The sequence below is a fragment of the Stegostoma tigrinum genome, chromosome 21, assembly GCF_030684315.1.
Source record: "Stegostoma tigrinum isolate sSteTig4 chromosome 21, sSteTig4.hap1, whole genome shotgun sequence".
Classification (NCBI taxonomy): domain Eukaryota; kingdom Metazoa; phylum Chordata; class Chondrichthyes; order Orectolobiformes; family Stegostomatidae; genus Stegostoma; species Stegostoma tigrinum.
Genome location: NC_081374.1, coordinates 47,542,558 through 47,568,691, shown reverse-complemented (window position 1 = coordinate 47,568,691; position 26,134 = coordinate 47,542,558). Strand labels below are relative to the sequence as shown.

The 26,134-nt window shown below is 40.9% G+C and overlaps 1 protein-coding gene across 1 annotated transcript in view; it reads right to left on the bottom strand.

Moving 5' to 3' along the window:
* Positions 1-23,712, bottom strand: part of sycp3 (synaptonemal complex protein 3) — a 31,799-nt gene extending 8,087 nt beyond the window's left edge. Inside the window, exons 1-4 of the mRNA XM_059653232.1 lie at positions 23,634-23,712; positions 19,898-20,015; positions 11,641-11,740; positions 415-513 (exon numbers count right to left, since the gene is read on the bottom strand). Coding sequence (XP_059509215.1) covers positions 415-513; positions 11,641-11,740; positions 19,898-20,015; positions 23,634-23,652 — 336 coding nt within the window. The 5' untranslated portion in view covers positions 23,653-23,712. The remainder of the gene's footprint in view (positions 1-414; positions 514-11,640; positions 11,741-19,897; positions 20,016-23,633) is intronic.
* Positions 23,713-26,134: the final 2,422 nt, after the last annotated feature.

Sequence of the window (26,134 nt, the reverse complement as noted above, 5' to 3'; positions counted from 1 at the left end):
CAATTTACAGGCACAATGTAATGAAAAATTGACCACACAGAACTTTTGAACAATTAATATCTTCAAAACAACATTATTATAAGGGCAATCTCAATGGCTCAGTGAGTGCTCCAGATGAGGCAAGTCCTAAATTTCTCCCTAAGCTGCATAGATTCTCTTATTTTCATCAGAGCTTCATATAGGACAATGACCACTTGGGCGAAGAACCAGATGCTGTAGCAAGAGTGTATTAATGCGCATGGAGGGAAGGGAGACAAAAAAATATAGTAGTTATAGTTTCAGTTAAAGATCATGATGATTGTATCTTCATCAAAATTAAGTTCAGTAATTTATGTTATTACAAATTTATTGTACAAAATAATTACCAATGTTTCAGTAAACATTTCTCAGTCACCCAGGTTTTTCAATGTTTACCTTCAGAAACTGTTCAAATAGCTGCTTAATACTTTTCAGCCTTTGTCCCTGGACCACTCTCATTTGTTGGAAAAGCTTCTGTTGCTGGCGAAAAAGGTTCTGCAGAAGGAACAATTGAAAACAGGCCTATATTTAATTTTATCTCCTCTCAATGGTTCTCTTCCCTATCTTATAAAGCAATATGTCATGCCAAGTTCTCAGCTTACATTCAGTGCTCCATCTGGGTCTTGAGGCCACCTTGTAATAGCGTACCGAACTTTGGAACATTGTTTGCCAGAAGGTGCAAACAGCGGCCCACTGCAAAAGCTCCATTCATTCCATATGTATCCATATGTTTTGAAAATTCAAGTGCTCATCCAAACACTTTTTAAAGGTTGTGAAGTTTCTGGCCTCCATTACCTTCCCACCACCCTCCTGATGAAGAACCTTTTTCCCCAAATTCCCTCTGAATCTCCTGAACCTTGCCCGAAAAGTATACCCTCTCGTGAGTACATAGGTTTAAGGTGAGAGGGGAAAGATTTAAAATAGATCTAAGGAACAACATTTTCATGCAGAGGATGGTGTGTGGATAGAATGAACTGCCAGAGGAACTGGTGGAGGCTGGTACAATTACCACATTTAAATGGCACCTGGATGGGTATATGAATAGGAAGGGTTTAGAGGGATGTCAATCAAATGCTGACAAATGGGACTTGCTTTATTTAGGATATCTGGTCGGCATGGATGATATAGACTGAAGGGTCTGTTCCTGTGCTTTATATCTCTATGACTCTACTGATTCTGTCCATACCTCTCATGTTATACACTTCAATCATGCCCCCTGCTCAGTCTTCTCTGCTCTGAAGAAAACGTAAGCCTATCTAGTCTCTCCTTATAGCTCAACTGCTCCATCTCAGGCATATCCTGGTGAACCTCGCCCATGTCCCTTCTAGTGCTATCAGATTGTTCTGTCGTGAGATGACCAGAACTGCGTACAGTACTCCAGCTAGGGCTGGACTAACATCTGTACAACTCCATCATTAAATCTTTGCTCTTATACTAAATACCATGACTGATGAAAGGAAATGTCCCATAGCTTTCTTAACTATTCTATTCACATGCTCTGCCAGCTTCAGGGATCTGTGAATAATTACCCCAAGGTCCCTCTGAGCTACCAAGTGTCCTGCCATTTGTTAAATATTCCAGCATTTTGTTTCTTTTTCCGAAGTATATCGCCTTGCACTTATCAGCATTAAAAAAAGTTATCACTGCTCTGCCCATGTAACCAGCCCATCCATATCTTCCTGTAACTTAATCTTATTCACTACTAACCACCCTATCAATGGTGTCATCTGCAAACTGGCTTAACAGTCCTCCCATATTTTCATCTGTATTGTTCATGTATAAAACAAAAAATAAGGTTCCCTGTACTGATCCTTGTGGTACACCACTGGACACTTTTCTCCAGTCAGTTGAACAGGCTTTTAACCACTACCGTTTGTGTCCTACTACTAAACAAGTTTCTGATCCATCTCGCCAAGTTTCCCTCAATTCCTCCTGCTTTAACCTTCTCAATCAGTCTCCCATGTGGTAACTTGTCAAAAGCTTTGTTAAAACTCATATAAACTACATCAATGGAACTTCCATCACCTACACATCTGATCACATTTTCAGAAAATTTTAGCAAATTTGTTAAGCAAGACCTTCATCTAACAAAGCTATGCTGACTATCCCTAATAAACCCATGCTTTTTAAAATCGATTTTAATTCTCTCCTTCAGACATTTCTCCAACAGTTTCTCTATCACTGACTCTTTAAGGAAACATCTCTAGAACTTCACCAATGGCACCACTGTGCCATTGTGCAGTGAACATACAATGTAAATAAAACCTTCCCACACATGTTTTTCAGATCACTTCATTTTATGATAGTACAGTAATTTTAAGTTGTGTAACACAGTGACCATTAGCGAACAACTTCAAGGAGTTATGGTCATCTCAGTCATTTGATTGTCATCAAGTAGATTGGGGGAGGAATGTTTTGCACAACATTGGAGAACTTTTTAAAAAATTCATTCATGGGATGAGGATGTCACTAGCTAAACAGCATTTATTGCCTATCTCTAACTGCTCAGAGGGCAGTTGAGAGTCAACCACATTATTGTGAGTCTGGAGTCACATGTAGACTAGACCAGATCACGATGGCAGTTTCCTTCCCTAAAGGACATCATTGAACTAGATGAGTTTTTCCAACAATCCAATTCTTGGTTATGATTAGATTCTTTAATTCCATATATTTATTGAATTCAAATTCCACCATCTGCCATGGCAAGATTCAAACCTGGGTCCCCAGAATATTACAGAAAGTAGGAACTGCAGATGCTGCAGAATCTGAGATAACAAGGTGTAAAGCTGGATGAACACAGCAGGCCAAGCAGCATCAGAGGAGCAGGAAAGCTGACGTTTCAGGCCTAGACCCTTCTTCAAAAGTGTTTCCCCAGAATATTACCTGGGTCTTTGGGTTAGCAGTCCAGTGTTAATGCCATTAGGTCATTCCCAAATACCAGTCTCACCACACCCTCATGGCGCGTTGCTGCTTACTTAATGTATAGTTCTGCACTTCAATGCAGAACCATGGAGCTCACCAGCACCTTCTCAGGGTAATCCAGCTGCCAATATACTTTGTGAGCAGGGACATGCACTCACCTCATGGACTGGGCCAGTTTGCATGTCAGGGATTCTCATTTGGTCTCTGAGTGCTCACTTACTTTGCAGAGTAACTGAGAGTAAATGTTTAAGTTAATTTCTTTTTCCTTCAGGTCGAGGAAAAGTTAAAACAAGATATCCTAGTGCTGTAGCACATCGCAGGTATCTAATTAAGTAAACTGGTTAAAGCTGGTTCTTGTAGCAAGGCAGGCCTTAAGTGTATAAAAGCAAGGCGCAAAGTGCTCCCAGCACAGATTGCGAACTGCAAAGAGTGTGGGAGTTTAGGCAAGAGGGGGAGGAAGGCATTGCTGTGTCTTCTTCTGGCCATTTTTGACAGGGGCTGCTTTGTGGTCAAACAGCTGTAAATAGGTCTAAGTGCAAGCCTAGGTGAGTACTGGGCTTTTTGTTGCTTACCATCTTCAACGAGGGAAGGGCAAGGAAAGACCATTTTTTGCCAATGTCTGCTTGTTGTGAGAAGGGCAGAGATGGAAGTCAGTCGAGTGGTATGCGCCTCCTGTAAGATGTGGGCGATCAGGGGCAGTCGAGAGCCCCTGGCGACTATGTCTGCAGGAAGTGCGTCCAGATGCAGAACCCCTCCGGTCTACTGGAGCAGCAGTTGAATGTACTGAGGAACATACAAGAGGCAGACAGTGTGATAAGATAGTAGCTTCAGCAGGATGGCCACACTGCAGTTTCAGTCAGGTAGATGGGTGCGTACCAGGAGAGGCAGGCAGGTAGTGCAGGAGTCTCCTGTGGCTATCCCTCTGTCAAACAATTATACTGTTATGGATGCTGTTAGGGGAGATAGCCTCTCAGAGGAAAATAGCAGCAGCAGCCAGGTCTTTGGCACCATGACTGGATCTGCTGTGAAGCAGGATATGGCAAAGTCCATATCCTAGTGAGCAGGACAGACAGGCATTTCTACGGCCATTTATGCGATTCAGGACGGTGTGTTTCCTCCCTGGTGCCAGAGTCAAGAATTTCTTCAAACGGTTGCAGTAATTTCTCGAAAGGGGAGCATGGGTAACCAAAGGTCATTGTACATATTAGTACCAACGACATAGCTAGAAAAAGAGATGAGAGCCCGCAGAGTGAATATTTGGAGTTAGACAGTAATGAAAAAACATGACCTCCAGGGTAGTAATCTGTGGATTACTCCCAGTGACACATGCTAATGAGAGTATGAACAGGAGGGTAGGGCAGATGAACGTATGGCTGAGGAGCTGGTGCAGTGGGCAGGGATTCAGATTTTTAGATCATTAGGATCTCTTCTGGGGTACAGTGATCTGTACAAGAGGGATGGATTGTGCCTGAACTGGAAGGCGAGCAAGATGATGGCGGGGAGAGGTGGCAGAGCTATTCAGGAGTCTTTAAACTAGTCTGGCAGGGGGTGCCAGACTAAACAGTAGTGCAGCAAGAGAGAAGGTTGAGGCTGGTACGGATGTTAAAGGGAGCAAGTTAAATAGAGAAAGCAGGAAACAGCACGGCAGGGATCGAGGGAAGACTCATGAATTAAACTGCATTTCAATGCAAGAGGCCTGAAAGGTAAAGCAGGTGACTCAATGGTTAGTACTGTTGCCTCACGATGCCAGAGATCCAGGTTCGATTCTAGATTTGGGCGACTGTCTGTGTGGAGTTTGCACATTCTCGCCATGTCTGCATGAGTTTCCTCCAGGTGCTCTGGTTTCCTCTCACAGATGTGTAGGTTAGATGGATTGTCAATGCTAAATTGCCCATAGTGTCTAGGATGGGAAATGCAGGGATAGGTTAGGGGTTGGGTCTGGGTGGGATATTCTTCAGAGGGTCAGTGGTGTGGACTTTATGGGCCAAATGGTCTGCTTCCACGCTGTAGGGAGTATTTTCTATGAAGTCAGGGCACAGATGGGAACATAGGGCTGGAACATCACAGCTATCACAGAAACATAGCTGCAGGACAAACAGAACCGGCAGCTCAATGTTCTGGGGTGCAGAGGCTATAGGAAGAATAGAACGGGAGACAAGAGGGGAGGGGGAGTTATGGTTTTGATCAGGGAGAACATCATGGCTGTACTTAGGATATTCCTGAGGGATCGTCCAATGAAGCTATATGGGTGAAACTGACAAATAAGAAGGGGAATATCACTTTGATGGGATTGTACTACAGGGCCCAGTAGTCATTGAGAAATTGAGGAGCAAATATACATAGGGATATCTCAGATAGCTGTAAGATGGAGATGAAAAACTGGGTGAAAAGAATACAGTCCTGACAGGAAGCAGGGTGCTATGATTGTGATGGTAACCATCGGAGTTGGTGGCCAGCCAATTCCCAGAAATGAAAACAGAAATGGTGAGAAAGGGAAAGGAGGAGTCAAACATGGACCAGGTGAATGTGAGAACAGAATGGATGCAAGATTGATAAAAATTTCCAATTCTGAATGAGAAGGAAGCAGCACCAATGATGTCATCGATGCATCCTCACACCCTGCTTCATGATGGGACAGGAGAGAGAGACGGGGAGAAGGAAGGGGGGAAAAGAGAAGGGGGAGGGGATGTAGAGCAGAAAGCAGGGAGGTGGAGAGCAGTGAAGGGGGTACAGGCGGATGAAAGAAGGGGAGGGGAGTGAAAGGTATGTGGAGGAAGGGGAGACAGGGAGGTGGAGGCAGATGGAGGGCTGGGGGCTAGAGGGGCGGAGAAAGGGGGGGGAAGAGGGAGGAGTGGTATAGAGGGACAGGAAAGAGAGGGAGAGAGACAGAGAAGGAGCGGGAGGAAGGAGGGGAGATAGAGGAAGAAAGGAGGGGAAAGGGAAGGGGGAGACAGGGAGAGGAGAGGAGAGGGGGAAGGGAGGACAGGACAAGGGTGAAGGGGGTGTGGGGAAGGTGAAGAGTGATAGAGGGAGAGAGGAGAGAGGAGAAGGGAAGGTGGAGGAGAGGAGGGAAGAAGGTGGGGTTGGGCAAGGGTGGGGGTAGGCATTGTCCTTGGCTGTCAACATGTATTCATCTGTGACGGACCAGACATAAGAAAGGAAGTTGCCACGAAAAGCCATACTCCTTGTCTGGCTTTCAAACTCCACGCAAGCACTTCCCTCCACAACTCCCACCCTGCCAAATGCCCCAAAACATCATATCCTGCAGGTTTCTCTCTTCTAATCACTCCTGTTTTTATTCTAACAGAGCCCAGCCCTCAGAACCAGACTGTATCTCTATGCAGCCAAACAGCTCTTCTTGCCAAAAAAGACAGCTGTGGAAAACTGGAGGTAAGTGCCAACTTAAAACTAGAATAAAAGTTTTCCAAAAATGCAAATAAAGTGCAGATCTCAACAAATCAGAGGAGGCAATAGCCCAATGGCTAATCTCTAGGTGATTAATCAGGGGACCCAGGTAATGTTCCGGAGACCCAGGTTCGAATTCCACCATCTGGAATTGATGATGACCATGAAACCTCTGTTGATTGTCAGGAAAAAACTCATCTGGTTCACTGATGTCCTTTAGGGAAGGAAATTCCATCCTTATTTGGTCTGGCCTACATTTAACTCCTGACCCACAGCAATGTGGTTGACTCTTAACTGCTCTCTGAGCAAACAATGGTCAGTGACACTTCTATCCTATGAATGAATTAAAAGAAGTAGGAACGATAACAAGACCAGCAAAGGGTGACTGAAAAACAGTAAAAGGTCCAAAAGCACTACAACAATAAACTTTCAAGGGACATCAGAATCAACTCAAAAAAAATGTTACAACTACGCTAAGAGGTAGAGTCACCAGGAGCAATGTGGGCCGCTTAAAAACTGATAGTGATGCTATTGTAAGGAAAAACAAGATAATACTGTAGATGTTGAATAATACTTTTCACCAGGACATGCAGTAAAGAAAGCTGACAGCATGTCCGAAATCCCAAGAAAACGAAGACTGAAGTATGAATGGGCACCCATCTAAATTGATCTTTTTTTATTTGGCTAAAACTAAGGCAATAATGGCACTTAATAGTAACAAATTCACAGACCTAGATGTTAAGGAAGTAGATGAGAACACTACAGATGCCTTAATTATAATCTTCCAAGTGTCTCTCAATTTACTAATCATATCTTCAGATTAGAAAATTACACTTGTGACTGCTAATTAAGAAAGGTGAAGATGAATAACTGAGGTATTACAGGCCAGTTACCTTAACATCAGTTGCTGTGAAACTACTAAGGTCTATAATTGAGAATATGGCAAATTCTCAGCTAATCAGAGCGAGACAGCATGAATTTGTAAAGGGCAGATCATATTTTAAGTATCTGACTGAATATTTTGAAATGGTGACTCAAGTAGTTGACAGGGGAATATGTACAGTTGTTATGTACACGGGCTTCTGGGAATCACAGAAGATGTGTTACGAGGCAGAATGAGACCAATAGACCCACAGTGTTTGCGGGTTCTCCAAACAAGCACCTTAACTTACAGCCATTGTAAAAACCGTATCTTTTTATCTTTCTGTATTTTTGATCATGGACTGAAATGGGCAAAGGACTGTTCCAAAAACCATTGATCGTGGAAGAGACTGCTGCACATTTTAAAAACAAACTACCAGCGTTTATTGAAAGTGCTGTTTACACATTTGTTTGTTCAACCAGCGAGGGATGTTTAGTTGCAGACAAACTGGTACCAGGGAGAGTGTACAAAAAGGGATTCAACCGGGAATTAGTAGACATTAGTCCCTGGGATTAAGAGCAGTTATCAATGACAATGACCTTCTGCCTGCCTGATTGGCTCCCAGGTGACTGAACAGCCTGTGAGTGTAAACAAGACAGTCAGAGCATTTGGGATCTGGAAAGAAAGGTGCTGTCTTGGTCTTTGAGTAAAGGAACATCTGAAGCTCGGAGAAAACCACTTTATTTTCCTTCACCACACAACCAGCCCAGCTCTTCTCCCCCCACCCACTGCATCCCAAAACCAGTCCAACCTGTCTCTGCCTCCCTAACCGGTTCTTCCTCTCACCCATCCCTTCCTCCCACCCCAAGCTGCACCCCCATCTACCTACTAACCTCAGATAATAAAATGTGAGGCTGGATGAACACAGCAGGCCAAGCAGCATCTCAGGAGCACAAAAGCTGACGTTTCGGGCCTAGACCCTTCATCATCTCTCTGAAGAAGGGTCTAGGCCCGAAACGTCAGCTTTTGTGCTCCTGAGATGCTGCTTGGCCTGCTGTGTTCATCCAGCCTCACATTTTATTATCTTGGAATTCTCCAGCATCTGCAGTTCCCATTATCTCCTCTACCTACTAACCTCATCCCACCTCCTTGACCTGTCCGTCTTCCCTGGACTGACCTATCCCCTCCCTACCTCCCCACCTATACTCTCTCCACCTATCTTCTTTTCTCTCCATCTTCGGTCCGCCTCCCCCTCTCTCCCTATTTATTCCAGAACCCTCACCCCATCCCCCTCTCTGATGAAGGGCCTAGGCCCGAATCGTCAGCTTTTGTGCTCCTGAGATGCTGCTTGGCCTGCTGTGTTCATCCAGCCTCACATTTTATTATCTTGGAATTCTCCAGCATCTGCAGTTCCCATTATATCTGATATTATTTTCCTTCACCAGTTGCTGTAAGCTGTTGCTTTTAAACAATAAGTCAGACAGCTTATACAGCGTGAACGAGTTGCTTTACTTAGTACCTGATGAGCAGAGGGGATTGCTGATAAGCAAGTCCTGGCAAGACAAAAAAAATCATCCCTGCAAACCCTGTGAACAGGAACCACTGAAATACCTCCCTAGTTTTCCTTCCAGGCATAACACCAACGATTTTTTTTAATGCGTTGGGGGAGTTTTATAAACAGTTAAGAGTTATAACTAATAAATGATGTGGGCAATAGTTCATAATTCTTTACCTGTAGCTAGAATTTAGTTATTTGCAATAAATAGTAATTCTGGTTAAGTACAGAAACCAGTCCCACGCTTTCTGTCAATCTGAGTCTAAAATTCTGGTAGATCTGGGGATTTTGAGTACTTTTGACGATTTACACTACCCAGTGTACAATTCTATCAGTGATAATGGGAACTGCAGATGCTGGAGAATCCAAGATAATGAAGTGTGAAGCTGGATGAACACAGCAGGCCAAGCAGCATCTCAGGAGCACAATAGCTGACGTTTCGGGCCTAGACCCTTCATCAGAGAGCTCTCTGATGAAGGGTCTAAGCCCGAAACGTCAGCTTTTGTGCTCCTGAGATGCTGCTTGGCCTGCTGTGTTCATCCAGCTTCACACTTTATTATTATAGTGTACAATTCTTTTGTCTTTTGCTTACAACCTTACACATTTTTTCTATTCAAATAATCATTTCATGTCTTCTTGAATACCCCAATTAGTGGTGAAACTGTTTCTTACATCACATTCGCTACCTCCGCAAATCACTTTAAATCTGTACCCTCTCATCCTTTCATGAGTGGGAACAGTTTCTACCTATCTACTTCTATCCAGTCTCTTTGGATTTTGAAAACTTCTTTCAAACCTAGTCTTACCCCATTTTTCTTCAAGGTTAACAGTCACAACACCTCCAATCTGTCCTCATACTGAAGTAGCTAATCTCTGGAATCATTATTATAAATCTCTTCTGCACTCTTTCCAATGCATTCACATCCTTCCTACAGTGTGGCACTCAGAACCATACTGAATACTCTACTGTGGCGTAACAAGTGCCTTATACAAGCTCAGCATAAAACTTTGCATTCTATACTGCAACTAATAAAGCCCAGAATATTGTATGCTTTATTAACGGCTCTCCAGTTGTTCTACAACCTTCAATGATCCGGGCACATATGCAGCCAGTCTCTGTTCCTGCACCACTTATACAATTATACACTTTATTTTGTCTCTCCATTTTCTTCCTATTAAAATGCATCACCCCCCACTTAAATGCATTAAACTTCATCTACCACTCATCCGCCCACTCCTCTAACTTTTCTATGTCCTTCTGAAGTTCTACTTTGTCCTTCTCACAGCTTAACATGCTTCCAGATTTCATACTGTTTGCAAACTGTGAAACTCTCCCCTGCAACTCAGATTTAGATTATTAATGTATATCAGGAAGCAGAGCGTTCAACACAGATCCCTGAAGTACTTTATTATGAACTTTCCTCCAACCCAAAAAAATCTTAACTATAACTTTCTATTTCCTATCACCCAGCATATTTTGTATCCAAATTGCTGCTGTCTCTTTTACACCATAAGCTACAACTTTCTCATAAGTTTGTTGCGTGGCATATATATGTAAATAACTAGAATACAAGTCATGATTCAAACTATATAAAGTCCTGGTGGGTCGTTCAGGGTCTCATTCCTTGGGAAGGCTACACTGGCCTTGAAGCAAATGCACTGTGGATTTTCTAGAACAAAATATGTACTGCAAGTGCTAATTTACTTGGAAAAGTTAGGCAACGGTGGAAAGGGCAGCAATGTGGTTATGGTTAGCACTGCAGCCTCACAGCGCCAGGGACCCAGGTTCGATTCCAGCCTCGGGTAACTGTCTGTGTGGAGTTTGCACATTCTCCCTGTGTCTGCTTGGGTTTCCTCCGGGTGCTCCGGTTTCCTCCTACAGTCTGAAGATGTGCAGGGTAGGTGGATTGGCCATGCTAAATTGCCTGTAGTGTTCAGGGGTGTGTGGGTTACAAGGAGATGGGTCTGGATGGGATGCTCCAAGGGGTGATGTGGACTTGTTGGGCTGAAGGGCCTGTTTCCACACTGTAGGGAATCTAATCCAATCTAATCAAAATAGGATGGTATTCTCTGGAATTTAAAGGATAAGGGATTTTTTTATGAAATGAGGGGAAAATGGAACCTAAACGCTGGTTAGAAAGTTTAGGATTGGGAGCATTATCTACAAATTAGAACTACACCTCCCAGGAGTGAAACTAAAGAACAATTCAATCTTCAGAGGGTGATATAAGTTTGGAACTTTGTTCCACAATGACAGCTGAACATAAATCAACTTTTAATTTTAAAACTGATATTGACAGATATTAGTGATCAAAAGTATTAGTTGTACTGGATAAATTGGGTCTATTGAGTTTGGTCACAGAAGGGCATGATTTCATTCAATGACAAAACAGGCTGAAAAAGCGTGAAGGCCTCCTCCTGTTCTTATGTCCTCTCCACTGCCAATTTAAGCTTATCCCTGCACTAATACGAAGGACGCTGAATGAACAAACCTTGGAACAGTTGTGCTAGATACTGCAGCTCAAACTATAACAAGTATCATGCAGAGTTTCAGTTACTGAATGTTATTTTTCTCGCTCTTATCCAATAATAACAGACTCATCAAAAACCAAAAGAACTAAGGATGCTGGAAATCAGAAACAATAATAGAAATTGCTAGAAACTCAGCAGATCTAGTAGCATCTGCGGAGAGATATCAGATGTAATGCTTTGGGTCCAGTGACCCTTCTTCAGAGCTAGCAATTTCTGTTTTTGTTTATGAGGGACTTATGCTACATTCAGTCCTAAATAACGTCTAAAGAAATTTTTCACTTACACCGATTGGTAGATTAAACCAAAGTTAAAATATCATTATTCAAGATTACGTCTAGACACTTACTTCTATTTTCTCTTCTTGGTCCTTGGCCTTCTGAATGTCTTTCTCCCACTGCTGGAAGATTCCAGTAAACTGCTTACAGTAATCATCAGTCAGCTTTTGCCTACAGAAATAAAAGCAAGTAGAGAAAAAAATGTCAACGACAGCTACTCAGTGGGAAGCATCCATTACCACCAACATCATTGATCATCATCTCATCCATCAGAATCTGGTATTTATGTAAAAATTAACTGCTTCAGAAAGGCAAAAAGATTCAAGAGATAGATAAAACCGTTAAATCTCAGTCTGCACTAGAGCTTTGAAACAATATTTTATGCTGGTAAGTAGATACCTGGAATAAATTCCCCTTGAAAATAACTCAGAGGTATTCACAGTTCTTTTCAAAAGGTGAGGCAGATGCTATGAAATTGGCACAAGTCGATATTAGAATTCAGACTGCATCCCAGTATTTTATCGTCGTGCTCTTTACAAGATGCATGAAAGAAAGTACTTCCTACAACCAATGTATTTCTGGCCTTCAACCTCCAGGTAGGCAATGATGCATCTATTTTGGGAGGATGCACTGGAAGCAATAGAAGTGAACAGTCTGCCCTAATCAACACTGATGGTTCATTCTGAAGTTAAATGTCTCAAGGCATGGAAATAACACAAACAAAATGAATTAACAGAACAGTAGATAATGAACACAATTTTTCAGTAGTGCTTTCAAGATTCCAAAACAACTAAAGTTCAACTCCAGCATGTCCTTTAGCAACTCTTATGGATTGATTAAAATCTGTCAGTTAGGAAGAAACTTCTTATAATATTTACAGATAGCTGTAGATTCAGTAGGAGATCACAGCATTCAGAATGTCCATCTGATTAATAACTTTTTTTAAACCCAAGCGCAACAAATGAGAATACCTACTCACATGCCAAAACTAAAACCACTAAACGAAGAGATTGTTATGATCTGAAATTGGACAGATCAGTTATGGATTCTGCACCTTGCTTTATTATTGTATTTAAATCCCAACTTTGGATTCAAAAAGAATTGTGAAAAAATGCAATAGTCTTCTCCAAAGAAACTATCAGTCAGTTTCCTCAAGACATTGTCTCTGCTACCACATTAATATGCAGCATACGAAAGAAAATGGTATTTAACTTATCTGACTATTCTTATTTTCTTGCTATCTCTTCTTTCCTGGTACATTAACTAAAATGAATACAATACTGATTTTGAAATTTGTCTTCCATTGTTCTGGTGAATCTCCCCATGTTGTATTAGCTTACTCATATTCCCAAGACTTTCAAATTTGTTATACACATATTTTTATTCAATATCTTAACACAGATGTATCATTTCCTAGTTATCTGTGTTAGATTTTATTTGCCATCATCTACTAAATAAACAATTTGAAACTTTATTGAATCTTTAGCTGCATTCTTTGTCTCTGGTGCTCTCTCTATTTAGCATCATTGGTAAATTTGACAAATAGTTCCCAAATTCAGATCATTGAAAAAGATTGGAAGGAATTCTTTTTCCTTTGCCACAGTTCAAAGCAAATAAGAGTCATGACAGGCCAGCTGCTGATGTTTCTATAGCAAACTTCGAGGCAACACTCAACTAGGATTTATAGATCATTTCACGGGTATCCAGTTTCATGTATAAACTTTATGATCACAAATGTCAGTTCTAAATAACTGCTACTTGCAAGACTCTCTCAATTTATCAACCTCCTACTGTTCTGAGATAAATTCTGTACATGCAAGAACCTGAAATGTTCCTATGTGATACTGTTTTGATTTGTGTTCATGCAAATTTTATTATTATTATGGTTGCCTGCAGCTGTTATGGAAGACATCAGTGTGGCATGTCAATCAAGGAGAGCTGGAGTTCCACTTCCAGTATACAGATATTAGTCAGCATGCTACTTCTCTCATTACCTGAACCGAGGTTATGTTCAGTTCACAAGAAGCTTAGATTTGTCAGTGAGATACGGTGTTTGTGTTGGGCAAGTGAAAAATTGGAATTCATCCAAACTGTAATAGCTCTATATAGAATACAGCATCCCTACAGTGTGGAAGCAGGCCATTCGGCTCACTGAGTCCTCACCAACCTTTTGAAGGGTATCCCACCCAGACCCCACACCATTCCTGCATTTCCCACCCTAGGCATTATGGGCAATTTAACATAGCCAATTCAACTAACATGCACAAGGAGGAAAACAGAGCATTCAGAGGAAACCTATGTAGACATTGGGAGAGTGTGTAAACTCCACACAATCACCTGAGGGTGGAATCAAACCTGGGTCCCTGTGTGCTGAGGTAGCGGTGCTAATCACTGACCCACCCCAAACATTTTATCGAATGTTAGTAGATGCAGGTCATGAGGGTCATGGATAGGGTGAACAGTCAAGGTCTTTTTCCTCCTGTGGAGGAGTCCAAAACTAAACGGCATAAATGTAAGGTGAGAGGGGAAAGATTTAAAAAGGTCTGAGGGGCAACTTTTTCACACAGGAAGTGGTGTGTGTATGGAATGAGCTGTCAGAGGAAGTGGTAGAGGCTGGTAGAATTACAACATTTAAAAGGCATCTGGATAGGTATATGAATAGGAAGGGTTTACAGGCATATGGACCAAATGCTGGTAAATGGGTCTAGGTCGGATTCAGGTGTCTGGTTGGCAAGGAGGAGGCGGAAAGAAGAGTCAGTTTCCAAGCTGTATGCCTCTACTTTCTGAGTGAGATCTTAGAGTAGATACCTTTACTTGAAACAGTCATGCGCATCTAATCTTTCAAACTGAGATATTTTACTGAGAGGTGCCTCCCAGCAGCCAGGCTGAGAATCACACATGCTTGTTTCAGGATGCTGGCAGAATATACAGATCCTTGTAAATGCAGTTGGAGAGCAGGTATGAGGCCAATGTATCAGGTAGACCACTGAGTGGGTCACTGAAGTATCTTCTACATGTAGCTGTGCACAGTTTTCCTTCATAAGCATCAAGCAAGTACTGATACATGTAACCAGATGAGCCCACTTTTATTAATGCTGGGACATCAAAAAAGGAAAGCAAACATCGAGTACGATGTGTATTCTTCATTAGTGGCAACATGTTCCTGGCTACACGTAATGGAAATGTTAGCTCTGACAACAGAGTGAATTCCATAGCAATTTGTTCACCCTGAGACATTTCAAAATACATCTGAATCACATGAGTCCCGTTGTTAATAGAATCCTGCCAAGACCCACACCACACTGGAGGGCCAGTTTTTAGAGTGTGCAGCAGATGAACACAATAATAAAGGCTCTTCCACAGGCATTTGTGTTTTAAAGGTCATCACCCAACCAGTCAGGCAGTGAAACCAATGAAACCTAAAGGCCTGCTCAATGGTTGCTCAGTGCCTCTTGTCAAAAGCTCCCACAGAATGGTCAGTAGCCATCTCCTTAAACGATGTCCCTTGGCTTGTGGGATCAATAGATGGAGTATGGGAAATGAAGCAAAAAGCAGCAGCAGTATGGAGTGAGGGAGTCATGAAATCTGCCAGAATAGCGAACACGTGCATGGTGGAAGGTCATCATATGGCCAGATACAAACTAAATACTCAGGGAGTGATAATACTTGCTGAATGTTGATGGATGTGACTAACTGATCACTGAGTGCCAATTTCCCTATCAGAAGAATCAACGATGCCTCGTACCTGAAATAATCCAGTGGTGGAGTCAAAATTGACTCTGACCCTGTGAGAAACAAACACAGAGAATGCTGGAGAAACTCAGCAGGTAACCAGTCATACTGACTCAAAATGTTTCTGTCTCCATAGATGCTGAGTTTCTCCAGCATCCTCTGTTCTTGTTTCAGATTTCCAGCAATTGCAGTATCTTGCACTGGAAACCTGTGTCTATCTGGAATTTAATACACAAGCCACTTCTAACAATTGCAGCAGCATTTATGATCAAGATGCAGAGCACAGCAGTTCACAAAATGCCACCATGGTCTGCTATCAATCCTGGGAAGAAGCCAGAAGTGAAGAAATTTAAAACCATAGTGAACTTTGATAGCCACTGGCAAGCATGGAAAACAACGCTATGAACTGTGAGGTCTTCAGCACAGATCTCTGTAGCTACCTACCTAGAAAACTGTACTTTCCTGCAGCACTGGTTCTCAGTCATCTCAAGGTAAACTCCATCCTCAGCAATCCATAGTATATATCCCATAAGGGGTTTGGGGGGGTATGACTGTTCCATCCTTCCTGCTCCTCATCTCTCTCCTTTGGCCTCTTGTCTGACAATTGTGCCCTCACTGTGAACTGCTGACTTCTTAGTGTTCAGGTTGTTATGATTGTAGATAGCATAATACTGAATAAGTGAATAAGAACCAAAAGAACTGCGGGTGATGCAAATCAGGAACAAAAACAAAATTGCTGGAAAAGCTCAGCAGGTCTGGCAGCATCTGTGGAGGAGAAAACAGAGTTAACGTTTCAGGTCCGGTGACACTTCCTCAGAACTTCATAAATTGGATGTCTACTTGTCAACATGATGCTCAGGCACTGAACACATTCACAAAAGGCTGCCATTGTTCTTTGGTTTAAAACAAAACATAGGCTGTTACATAAAAGAAATAAACAAAGCTGTACACGTGACCATTTAAAATGATTGCAACATAAACGTCAACGAGAGATTCAACCCTTTTCCCAGCAATATCCTTTTGAGAGACTTGATCCCCAGCAATGTATTATTCCTATATTAACTTTCTTTAATTTAACTGACAAGATTTATGATGATCCCAGTTGATGTTATTACTGGACAAGTCTGACATCAGGCTTGGTAGATCATGTTTTGATTGTCTTTATTTAATAGTCTTTCCCTGAAACACAAACACACAATGCTGTAGATTTAGTATTAACAATAGAAGAGAAGTTTATAATATAAAAGTGAAAACCAAGATAGTCACAAATAACACAATTTGAAAGATTTTAAAACATACGGTAAAAATACAACTAATCGATCACAAAAACTGTCATAAGAATCAAAAGAACTGCAGATGCTATAAATCAGGAACAAAAACAAAGTTGCTGGAAAAGTTCAGCAGGTCTGGCAGCATCTGTGGACGAGAAAACAGAGTTAAAGTTTTGGGTCCGGTGACCCTTCCTCAGAACTTATAATGGCTGGGAAAATGTCAGTCATGTTTCTATACTCAAAAACTATCATGTTTCTATACTCAAACACCAGAGAAAGTTTACTCATCTATCATATCCTATAGGTATAAACAGTTTCTTTCAATTCCAGGCTTTGAGAGTTTGGTTGCCTCTTCGTTGGTTAGTCGCATAACTGAGCTTAGGCTTTCTCAATTTCAAATAATTTCTTCAGCACAGTAACCAAACAATTCTGATCTGGCACTTTAATAGCCATAGAATAATACAGCATGGAAACAGCCCCTTCAGTCCAACCTGTGCATTCGAACTATGTTACCAAGATTAAACTAGTCCCACTTGCCTGTATGCAGCCCATATGCATCTAAACCTTTCCTATTCGTGTAGCTGTTGAAATGTCTTTTAAATGTTGTAGCTGTACCTGCTGAAGTTCTTCCAGCAGTTCATTCCATATAAGAACCAACTTGTGTGAAAAAGTTACCATTTAAATCTTTCTTCTCTCACCTTATACCTTTGCCCTCTGGTTTTGAATTCTCTTCCCCTAGGGAAATTACTTTTGCTTTTTACCTTATCTATGTCCCTCATGATTTTATAAACTTTTATAAGGTTACCCCTCAACCTCCTACAGTCCAGAGAAAAAAGTTCCAGCCTATCCATATAACTCAAACCCTCTAGTCTTGGTTACATCCTTGTAAACATCTTTACACTGAGGTAACCTATTTCTTAACATTTCTCAACTCATTTATTTATTTGGGAGAGACTGTTTCATATAACTAATTTCAACTGATTTAAACAAAGACTTTCTAAACTATGGGCTGTTGCAGTAAGAAAAAGTCCTAAAGCTTCTAAACAGAAAGCAACTTAATGGTCCTCACTGTCTCCTGTGTCTGACCATAAAACCGTCCTAGTACAAATAAATCTCCATTAACGCTCCAGGAACTCCACCTCTATTACTGGGTGTAAATAAAATTATGACTCCAGGAATACTTATAAGTTTATCATTAAATTCCCTCATATACACACCAAGCCCAAGCACAGTCAAAGTTCTCCAGCAATGACTGCCAAACTGTATTACCGGATGAGACCCTCTGAATTTGTTTATCTTTTTAAGAAACTTACTTATTGCTCTGGTACATCATGACTGTCTCCTTGTTTTGTGTCTGTCATAATTCATCTGGTCTATACATCACACTGAATGCAACCTGTGAATCTCTTTAAATCACAACATACCATTCTGAGTTCTTAATGAAGAGTGCTAATAGCCTGCTTACTGAATTGGGTGGGAACTCAGGACAGCTCTTTTCCAGGGTGCATAAATATCTCTGTCCAAAGTAGTACATCATCCCTTCCAACTGACATTATTTCAACCCAGGCCAAACTAAGCAAGGTAGATGGCGGTGGAAACGCTCAAAAATGACACTGATTCTAGTCATAGATAACAAAGTGTGGAGCTGGATGAACACAGCAGGCAAGCAGCATCTTAGGAGCACAAAAGCTGACGTTTCGGGCCTAGACTCTTCATCAGAAAAAGGGGATGGGGAGAGTTCTGAAAAAGGATAACCAATATGGAAAATGTATAGCGCTGCAGTCAGGAATGAAGGAAACAGGAGTAAGAATGCTTGCATCTGTAAATATTGTGAATTGTCATCCAACTTTGCGCGTGCGCGCGCATACACACACACACACTCCCCTCTCAGTCAGTCTCTCACACATACACATGAATCCGTGGGGTAAATCTGTATTTGCAGATACATTTTATTTTATTCAAAAAGCACACAGTTTATTGACAGTCAATACGGTGTTTTATAAATTTACACTTTAGAAGTAAAACATCTGACTCCAAACTAAAACATGAACAGATTCTAAACAAGGTCTCATACCTAACATGCATTATCTGACCTAAAATATCATCTCTCCTTACGCAAATAAAACCTTTAGTTCTCTCAGGACCCCGTGACTTGAAAGGAATTCAGGGTTCTACATATATATATTAATTCATTAAAACCTTCTGACTGTTTGGAGATTTAACAGCATCTTGGGTTTGTTTAGTACATCCCCATCAATTGTGTGAACCTTTGATTTTTACTCATAAATTCTGTGTCTGATACTATCTCTCTTACTAACACTTTAAGAAAGTCTGCGGCTCCAAAATCTTGTCATTTCAAATAAACCTGTTGGGGCTATAAACTGGTGTTGTGTGATTTCTGACTTTGTCCACACCAGCCCAACACTGGCACCTCCACATAATGGAGACACAAAGATTGTTAACTGAGCTGATCTGTAGAAGTCCTATACCTAAGTGAGATAAGTCTGCAGTCTTGGATGACCTAATCTGACTAGCTCACTGATGCAACCAGAAGAGGTACAATTTCGCTAGTGTTGGATTTTTCTCCAAGAGTTTATCCCTAGCTCAATGAACAGTATTTAATTATACAGTTAGTTCCCATCAGTATCTCTACATAAGCTCTGAGGTGGAAATAAAGGTCTAAAGTTAACCACTGCCCACACGCAGCAAATTCTCTAAATTTAAGTAAACATGTTTAAGGAAGTTCAGTATCTCAAGAAATTCCACTGAAGCTAACAAAAACTTCGCTCTATATAATAAGTCAAAATGAAAACCTCAGCAGGTCAGGCAGCACCAGTGCTGAGAAACAGAGTTGATCTTTCAAGTCAAGATGAAATTTTTCACAGAAGTTCACAACCTCATACTTCAGTTGTTTTTGTTATTCTTTCAGATTTATAGCAACTACAGTATTTTGCCTATGTACTAGAGACTTTCAGTTTGTGGATTCGTAGCAATTTTGTTTGGAGGCAGGTAAACGTAATGTCAGGTATCTATCCAAAAAAAATCTCTTTAAACTATCAGTGATAATGGGAACTGCAGATGCTGGAGAATCCAAGATAACAAAGTGTGAAGCTGGATGAACACAGCAGGCCCAGCAGCATCTCAGGAGCACAAAAGCTGACGTTTCGGGCCTAGGCCCTTCATCAGAGAGGGGGATGGGGTGAGGGTTCTGGAATAAATAGGGAGAGAGGGGGAGGCGGACCGAAGATGGGGAGAAAAGAAGATCTTCTTTAGAATTTTTATACAAATTTGCATGACACATTAACAAGTACTGAAACAATCTCACCTTTCTTGTTGCTGCACTTTCCACACTTGTTCTATCTTTTGGTTGCTGGTCTTTAATGATGATTTAGTGTACACCTCCAGTCGTTTTTTCTTAGCCAAGATAGCTTTATTAATATCAGCTACACAGGAACGAACAAGGGATGAGAAAACTTGCAAAATCAACTTGTCTACTAATATATTTTAACCAGTGATAATGGGAACTGCAGATGCTGGAGAATCCCAGATAACACAGTGTGGAGCTGGATGAACACAGCAGGCCATGCAGCATCTGAGGAGCACAAAAGCTGACGTTTCGGGCCTAGACCCTTCATCAGAGAAACGTCAGCTTTTGTGCTCCTGGGATGCTGCTTGGCCTGCTGTGTTCATCCAGCCCCACACTTTGTTATCTAGAATATATTTTAACCAGTTAGTGTAGAACTCTCAACCCCAGATGAAAGTCGTCAAAAATCCCTCAAATTTTTGAATTCCCTATTGATATCAACATTGTACTCAATTCAGGGCTAAGGATTATATCCACCCTAATTCCTAGTTCTTTACCCAGTTTGGAGGAACATTATCAAACCATCTCTTTACATAACATTTTAATAGGTTTTTATGCCGAGCCAGGCTGCAAAAGCATTTACTTTCCACACAATTAAATGGTTCTGATCACGTTTATCTGCCCTGCTCCAACACGTTTTCCCTTTATCCACCTTCCTTGAATTTGGAAGTAAATTCACAACCCAGTAAAGAAACTTTAGTCCTCTCAGTTTGAAATCTCTTACGTGTGACCTATATCTTTGGTTCAACATTCTAAGTCCCTATTCTGCTGGAAATTTGTCAGCTTCTGTCCATACTATCAAAGTATCAAATCCTTTCATCACGTGAAACACTTTGATCATCTCAACCTGCATTATTCAAATGAAAAAGAAATCCAAATTTGTTTCCATTTGCATCTCCCCATTCCAGGCAACACCGTATTGAACCTGCAATGTGCACTCCCTGTAGACTCACTATCTTTCTTGTCAAGTACAGGCTAAAACTGCAGTACCGTAAGGATCTTTACAACATATTACATAAATGTTTTAATTTTTAAATTGCATAGCTGGCACAATTTTGTAGAATTCACTTTGAAATGCATGCTGATGAGCAAAGTTATGTTAAAGGAGGAGCAGCATCCAGGTTTATACTACAGCTTGTGAGCACTATCAGTCTGTACGCCCCATCACTTATCTTAATGAGTACTTACGTGTTTCAAGTTGTTGAATTTATTCACAAAATAAAAGTTTAAAAAAAAGTATAGCCTGAAATTTTGCAGTGTGTTCTTAATGCTTTTGCCTCACTTATAAAATAATCCTAAAGTATTTTGATCTGTTTACACTGGCAGTGAGATATATGCAATTTAATAGGAATATTCATTCCAATGTTACTTATGAAAATATCTGCTAAAGTCTTCAGTAAAGTAAATAGAGCACAGACACTTCAACCCCAAAGCAAAATATGTTCAGTTTTATTATTTAACTGGTAAAAAGCAATTATAAAAATGGTCACCGCTACGCTCAAAAAAAAACTCAGAATATCTCAAACCAAATATACTCAGTCTCCATGTTGACAGCCTTCTAACTGGAGAGGCATCTCTAGCTAGTAGGCATCCCAGGGTGATTGCAGTAGTTGGAACGTGGAATGCAAGTTTGGACACCCCGCTCAGGTTAAATGAGCTGTGTATATTTTATACTTGACCAGATGATTAATGGTATAGATAATGTTAATATTAAGCGAAAATTGAATATTAAAATTATTTTCCTTTCCACACTGGACAGTGGCAGAGATTTCCAGCAAAAGCTGATATACCTTTTGATCTCAATGAGTTCTTTTATATATGACTCAGATTGCTGGTTACAAAGGCTTGAAAGTTATAGGGTAAATTATCAAATAATCCAAAGAACAAGATGGTTCTAGGGCTGGATGTAAGGAACAACTGTCAGGATTGAACAGTGGAAATGGATAACTAATTTACTTCATAGGATTAGTCCTTAAATGCCAGGGTATAGTAGACAACATATCAAGTGCAGGTAAATGGGATTAGTGTAGTTTGGTGATTGTTGATTGGCTTAGAGATGGTGGACTGAAGGGCCTGTTTTTCTGCTGTATGGCTCTATGATTGAATGTTCTCCATCTGAGGAAGGATATGTCAATTCTCATCCCAGGTTAAGTTCTCAAGGTTCTACCTATTTTGATACTGTGGCTTTGAAATATATAATTTGGAGTGGATCACAAGATTAAAGTTGATATAGCCTCACTAAAGTAGATTTATGAGTTTTGCTTTAGGTATTCAGGAGTCACTTGTGCTGATCTGGGCTTTGATTTCCTGTATTTTTCTTCTAATTACATCCTTAGTGATTGGGAGTAGGAAAGAAAGTAGGCTCATGTTAGGAAGGAGAATCATTATACTTAGTTGTGGGGCTAGCGTCTGATACATGTTAAACTCTGGCTCATCTTTTGAACAGCTGCTTTAATACGCAAGTGTTTATAAGCATTCTACAAATGCTGAGAGTTCTTGTTTTTCATCATTTGAAATACTATCACTTATAATTTTTGACAAGCATATGGTGACTGTTCCTGTTCTGAAAGAATAAATTAAAATAAATGTAAGTCCTTCTACAAGGAATGTATTGCGGTAATCTCTTTAATGCCAATAGCAATCACTTAATTAATTCTTCTGAAATCAAGTGACTTCAATTTTAATCGAGACCATATTTCTGTTCCTCCATTTGTGACCAAAACATATGTTTTTTTTATAAAAACAGATACTACAGATGTTGAAAGTAATGCTTGAAGTAATCAGTAGGTCTGGTAGTATTTGTGGTGAAGGAAACAGTGTTAACATTTCAGATGAATTACATTTTTGTTAGAACAGGTCTGATGAAAATTGAGCAACCTGCAACAAAATAATATGCAAAATTTTACGGGATGGGGGCAAGGCTGCGCGTGTCCACCTCACATAATTAACCTAAAAGTCGGTCACTTTATAATCGAGGAAAATACATCAGCCTCGCAGTCGTAATACAACATGGATTGTTCAAAAAAGGGTGAAGTGCGACTTTTGCCCCTCAGTGACAAGATTTCTCAGCAGTTCCTGTAGTGCCCATAACGCTAGAGCTCGGCAGGGAGTTCAGCCGAAACAGCAGGCAGTCCAAGGATGAAGGCCCCAGTGGATCCTGGACTGGAAGGAAAACGAAATATAAGTCAGGGACATTCGGCCAGGAGGGCATGGACATTTTAGGTAGGGGCAAGAGCTGGGTTTTAAAATCCAGGGTGAAGAAGGTGCTATCCTCTGGGGGAGTGCCTCCGAAGTGCAACAGGCAGTCCTGCAGATCCTTTCTTGGCCTCTTAAAACAGAATAGGCTCTGCAGTCCCGACCACACCAATTTTATATCATGGACAGCATCATCTTGAGATAACTGAGTCTTCACAGGCTCAATTGACGCTTCATTATTTATTTAAAATGACATAAGTTGACAATTTCAGCACAGATTCACCCCACCCCTACTACGGGGATGAGCTCAGGGACAGGGTGAGAAGATTTGCTGGACACCTGAAGCAGCAGCATATCAAATGTGACCCCTTGTTCTCCTCTACATACATGTTATCTGACTTGCAATGTACTTCTAGCATCTTCTACAATTTTTTAAAAAATTGCCATGTTGTATAATAGGAACTTTTGTTAGAATATTCAAATGTAAAATAAAAATACTTACCTCCAAACCGTTCGAGCATGGTAGCCACATCACCACTGAAACCATAAGATAATAGCAATTAATTCACATCTAATCATTAGGACTGACTATGTAATGATGACACAGCATTTTCAGATCAAACAGCATTTTTTGATCAAACATCAAACTGCAATCGCGAACAGCTGTGTGCCCAGATTTGTTCACAAGATTAAAGCAAAGCTAAAGGTGATTGCTTTTCAGGGAAGGCTAATGGACAGGGGAATTCTAAATATATGATGACAATAACGTTGGCAAGCCATGATGTTAAACATCAACAGGAAACACATGAAATGGAATTCAACAAAGTCTATTAAAATGCTGCTAAAAAATAAGAACAAATGCTAATGAGACTATATGAATCAACAAAGACACAGATGAAAAGATTCAGGGTCAGGAAAGATTCATACACTAAAAACACGGACCACAGGGGAGGGCAAGACAAAGCAGCACAGAAAGAGAATGGGAGAAATGGCAAAAATAAATTAGGAACGTAAAGGTGAAGTACAAAAAAACTAGAAGACATCTATAAATTTGAGGATTGGGCATTTAAGTGACAAGTGAATTACAACACTGAGTTCTAATTAATGCATTTTGGGAAAAAAAAGTAGATCAGTATCTAAACATGGCTGATGAACACTGAAATCTCGGACTACAAATAAATCATAAGTAGTCTTGTAAAAGAATAAAACCATAAAAAACAAAGCAAACGTTCAAACTATTTTCTACTTGGTTAGAATTGGAAAGTAGACAGCTTATGTGAAATCTGTACTGAATATTGATTAGACTTGTCATGAAATTCATGACATATCACCATTGTTTGGGAACTTGGATTCTAAAGAGGAAGATGGTGGCATTGTGGCTCAGTGGTTAGTAGCGCTGCTTCACCGCGCCAAGTACCTGGGTTCAATTCCACTGTCAGGTGACTGTCTATGTGGAGTCTGCACATTCTCCCTGTGTCTGTATGGGATTCCTCCAGGTGCTCCAGTTTCCTCCCACATTCCAAGATGTGGACTGGCCATGCTAAATTATCCCGTCATGTCTAGGGATGTATAGGTTAGGTGTGTTAGCTATGGGAAATGCAGGGTTACAGGGATAGGGTACGGGGAAGGACCAGGTTGCGATGCTCTTCAGACACTTGCTATGGACTTGTTGGGCCGAATGGCCTGTTTCCACACTGTAGGGATTCTTTAAAAAAAAAGTTTGATTTGTATTTCTATATTGCATATGCTAACAAGGGAACTCTTAGGGCAGAACCTTATAAGGGCTTGAGTTACAAGTGGCATGGTGTGATTCTCACTAGGCAATGGCAAATTTTCAACTGACAGTGATTAATACTTGTTAAGGTCCTTGTTGATGGGTCAAATCACCTCATCAGTATTCCAGTCATGATCTTATCAAAATTGCCCAACAAATTGATATGTGCTAGTCTCTAAGCATCCTCATACAATTTCCAATCCACTTACAGGACACTTTTATAGTTCAATGCTACAGCTTGGGCTATATCAGCAACCGTCATTTTAACATTGCTCCAAAGATACTGGGCACTCAGGAGCACACACTTAAGTCCTGGAATGAACTGGGCTACATTTCTGGGTTCTTTGCTTGCTGTCAAAGTGCTGACACACTAAGCCTACCTGGATGCTCACAGTAAATGGGACTATATCAAACTGATATGTCTGGACGGTGCAGACTGAAGGGTCTGATTCCATACTGTATGACTCATAGCATCTCTGTCTTTCCTTCCTTTTCGTCCATTATCCCCTCAGCCAGAGATATCAGGCTCATCTACCACTGTCCTACCATCCTATTTAGTGCAGACAGAGTTAGAAAGCTAGTCATAATTATCAGCACGCCTCAGTCAAGGGGGATAGTCATGGTTCAAGAGATCCTGGCACAGTAAGTCAAGAACAGGGATAGCTCATGGCAATCAGAATCAGATTGTGTGCAATTTTGGTCGCCACACTACCAGAAGCATGTGGAAGATTTAGACAGAGTACAGAGATGGTTCACCAGAATATTGCCCGGTCTCAGGGGCACATACTATGAGGAAAAGTTAAAAAGACTAGGATTGTTTTCACTGGAAAGACAGTGGCTGAGAGGAGACCTGATAGAGGTCTACAAAATTATGAGAGGCATAAATAGGGTGGATAGTCAGAGGTTTTTTTTCCCAGGGTTGAAGTTTAAATTACCACGGGTCACAGACTCAAGGAGAGAGGGCAAAAGTTTAAGGGAGATGTGAGAGGGAAGTATTTCACGCAAAGAGTGGTAGGAGCCTGGAATGCACGGCCAGAGGAGGTGGTGGAAGTGGCATGTTGGTGACATTTAAGAGGCACCTGGATGGTTACATGAATAGGGAGGGAATAGAGAGATACAGATCAAATAAGGGCACAAGGTTTGTTTTTTAGATTAGTTAGGGTATAATGTTTGGCACAGACTTGGAGGACTGATGGGCGTGTTTCTGTGCTGTAATTCTCTTTTGTTCG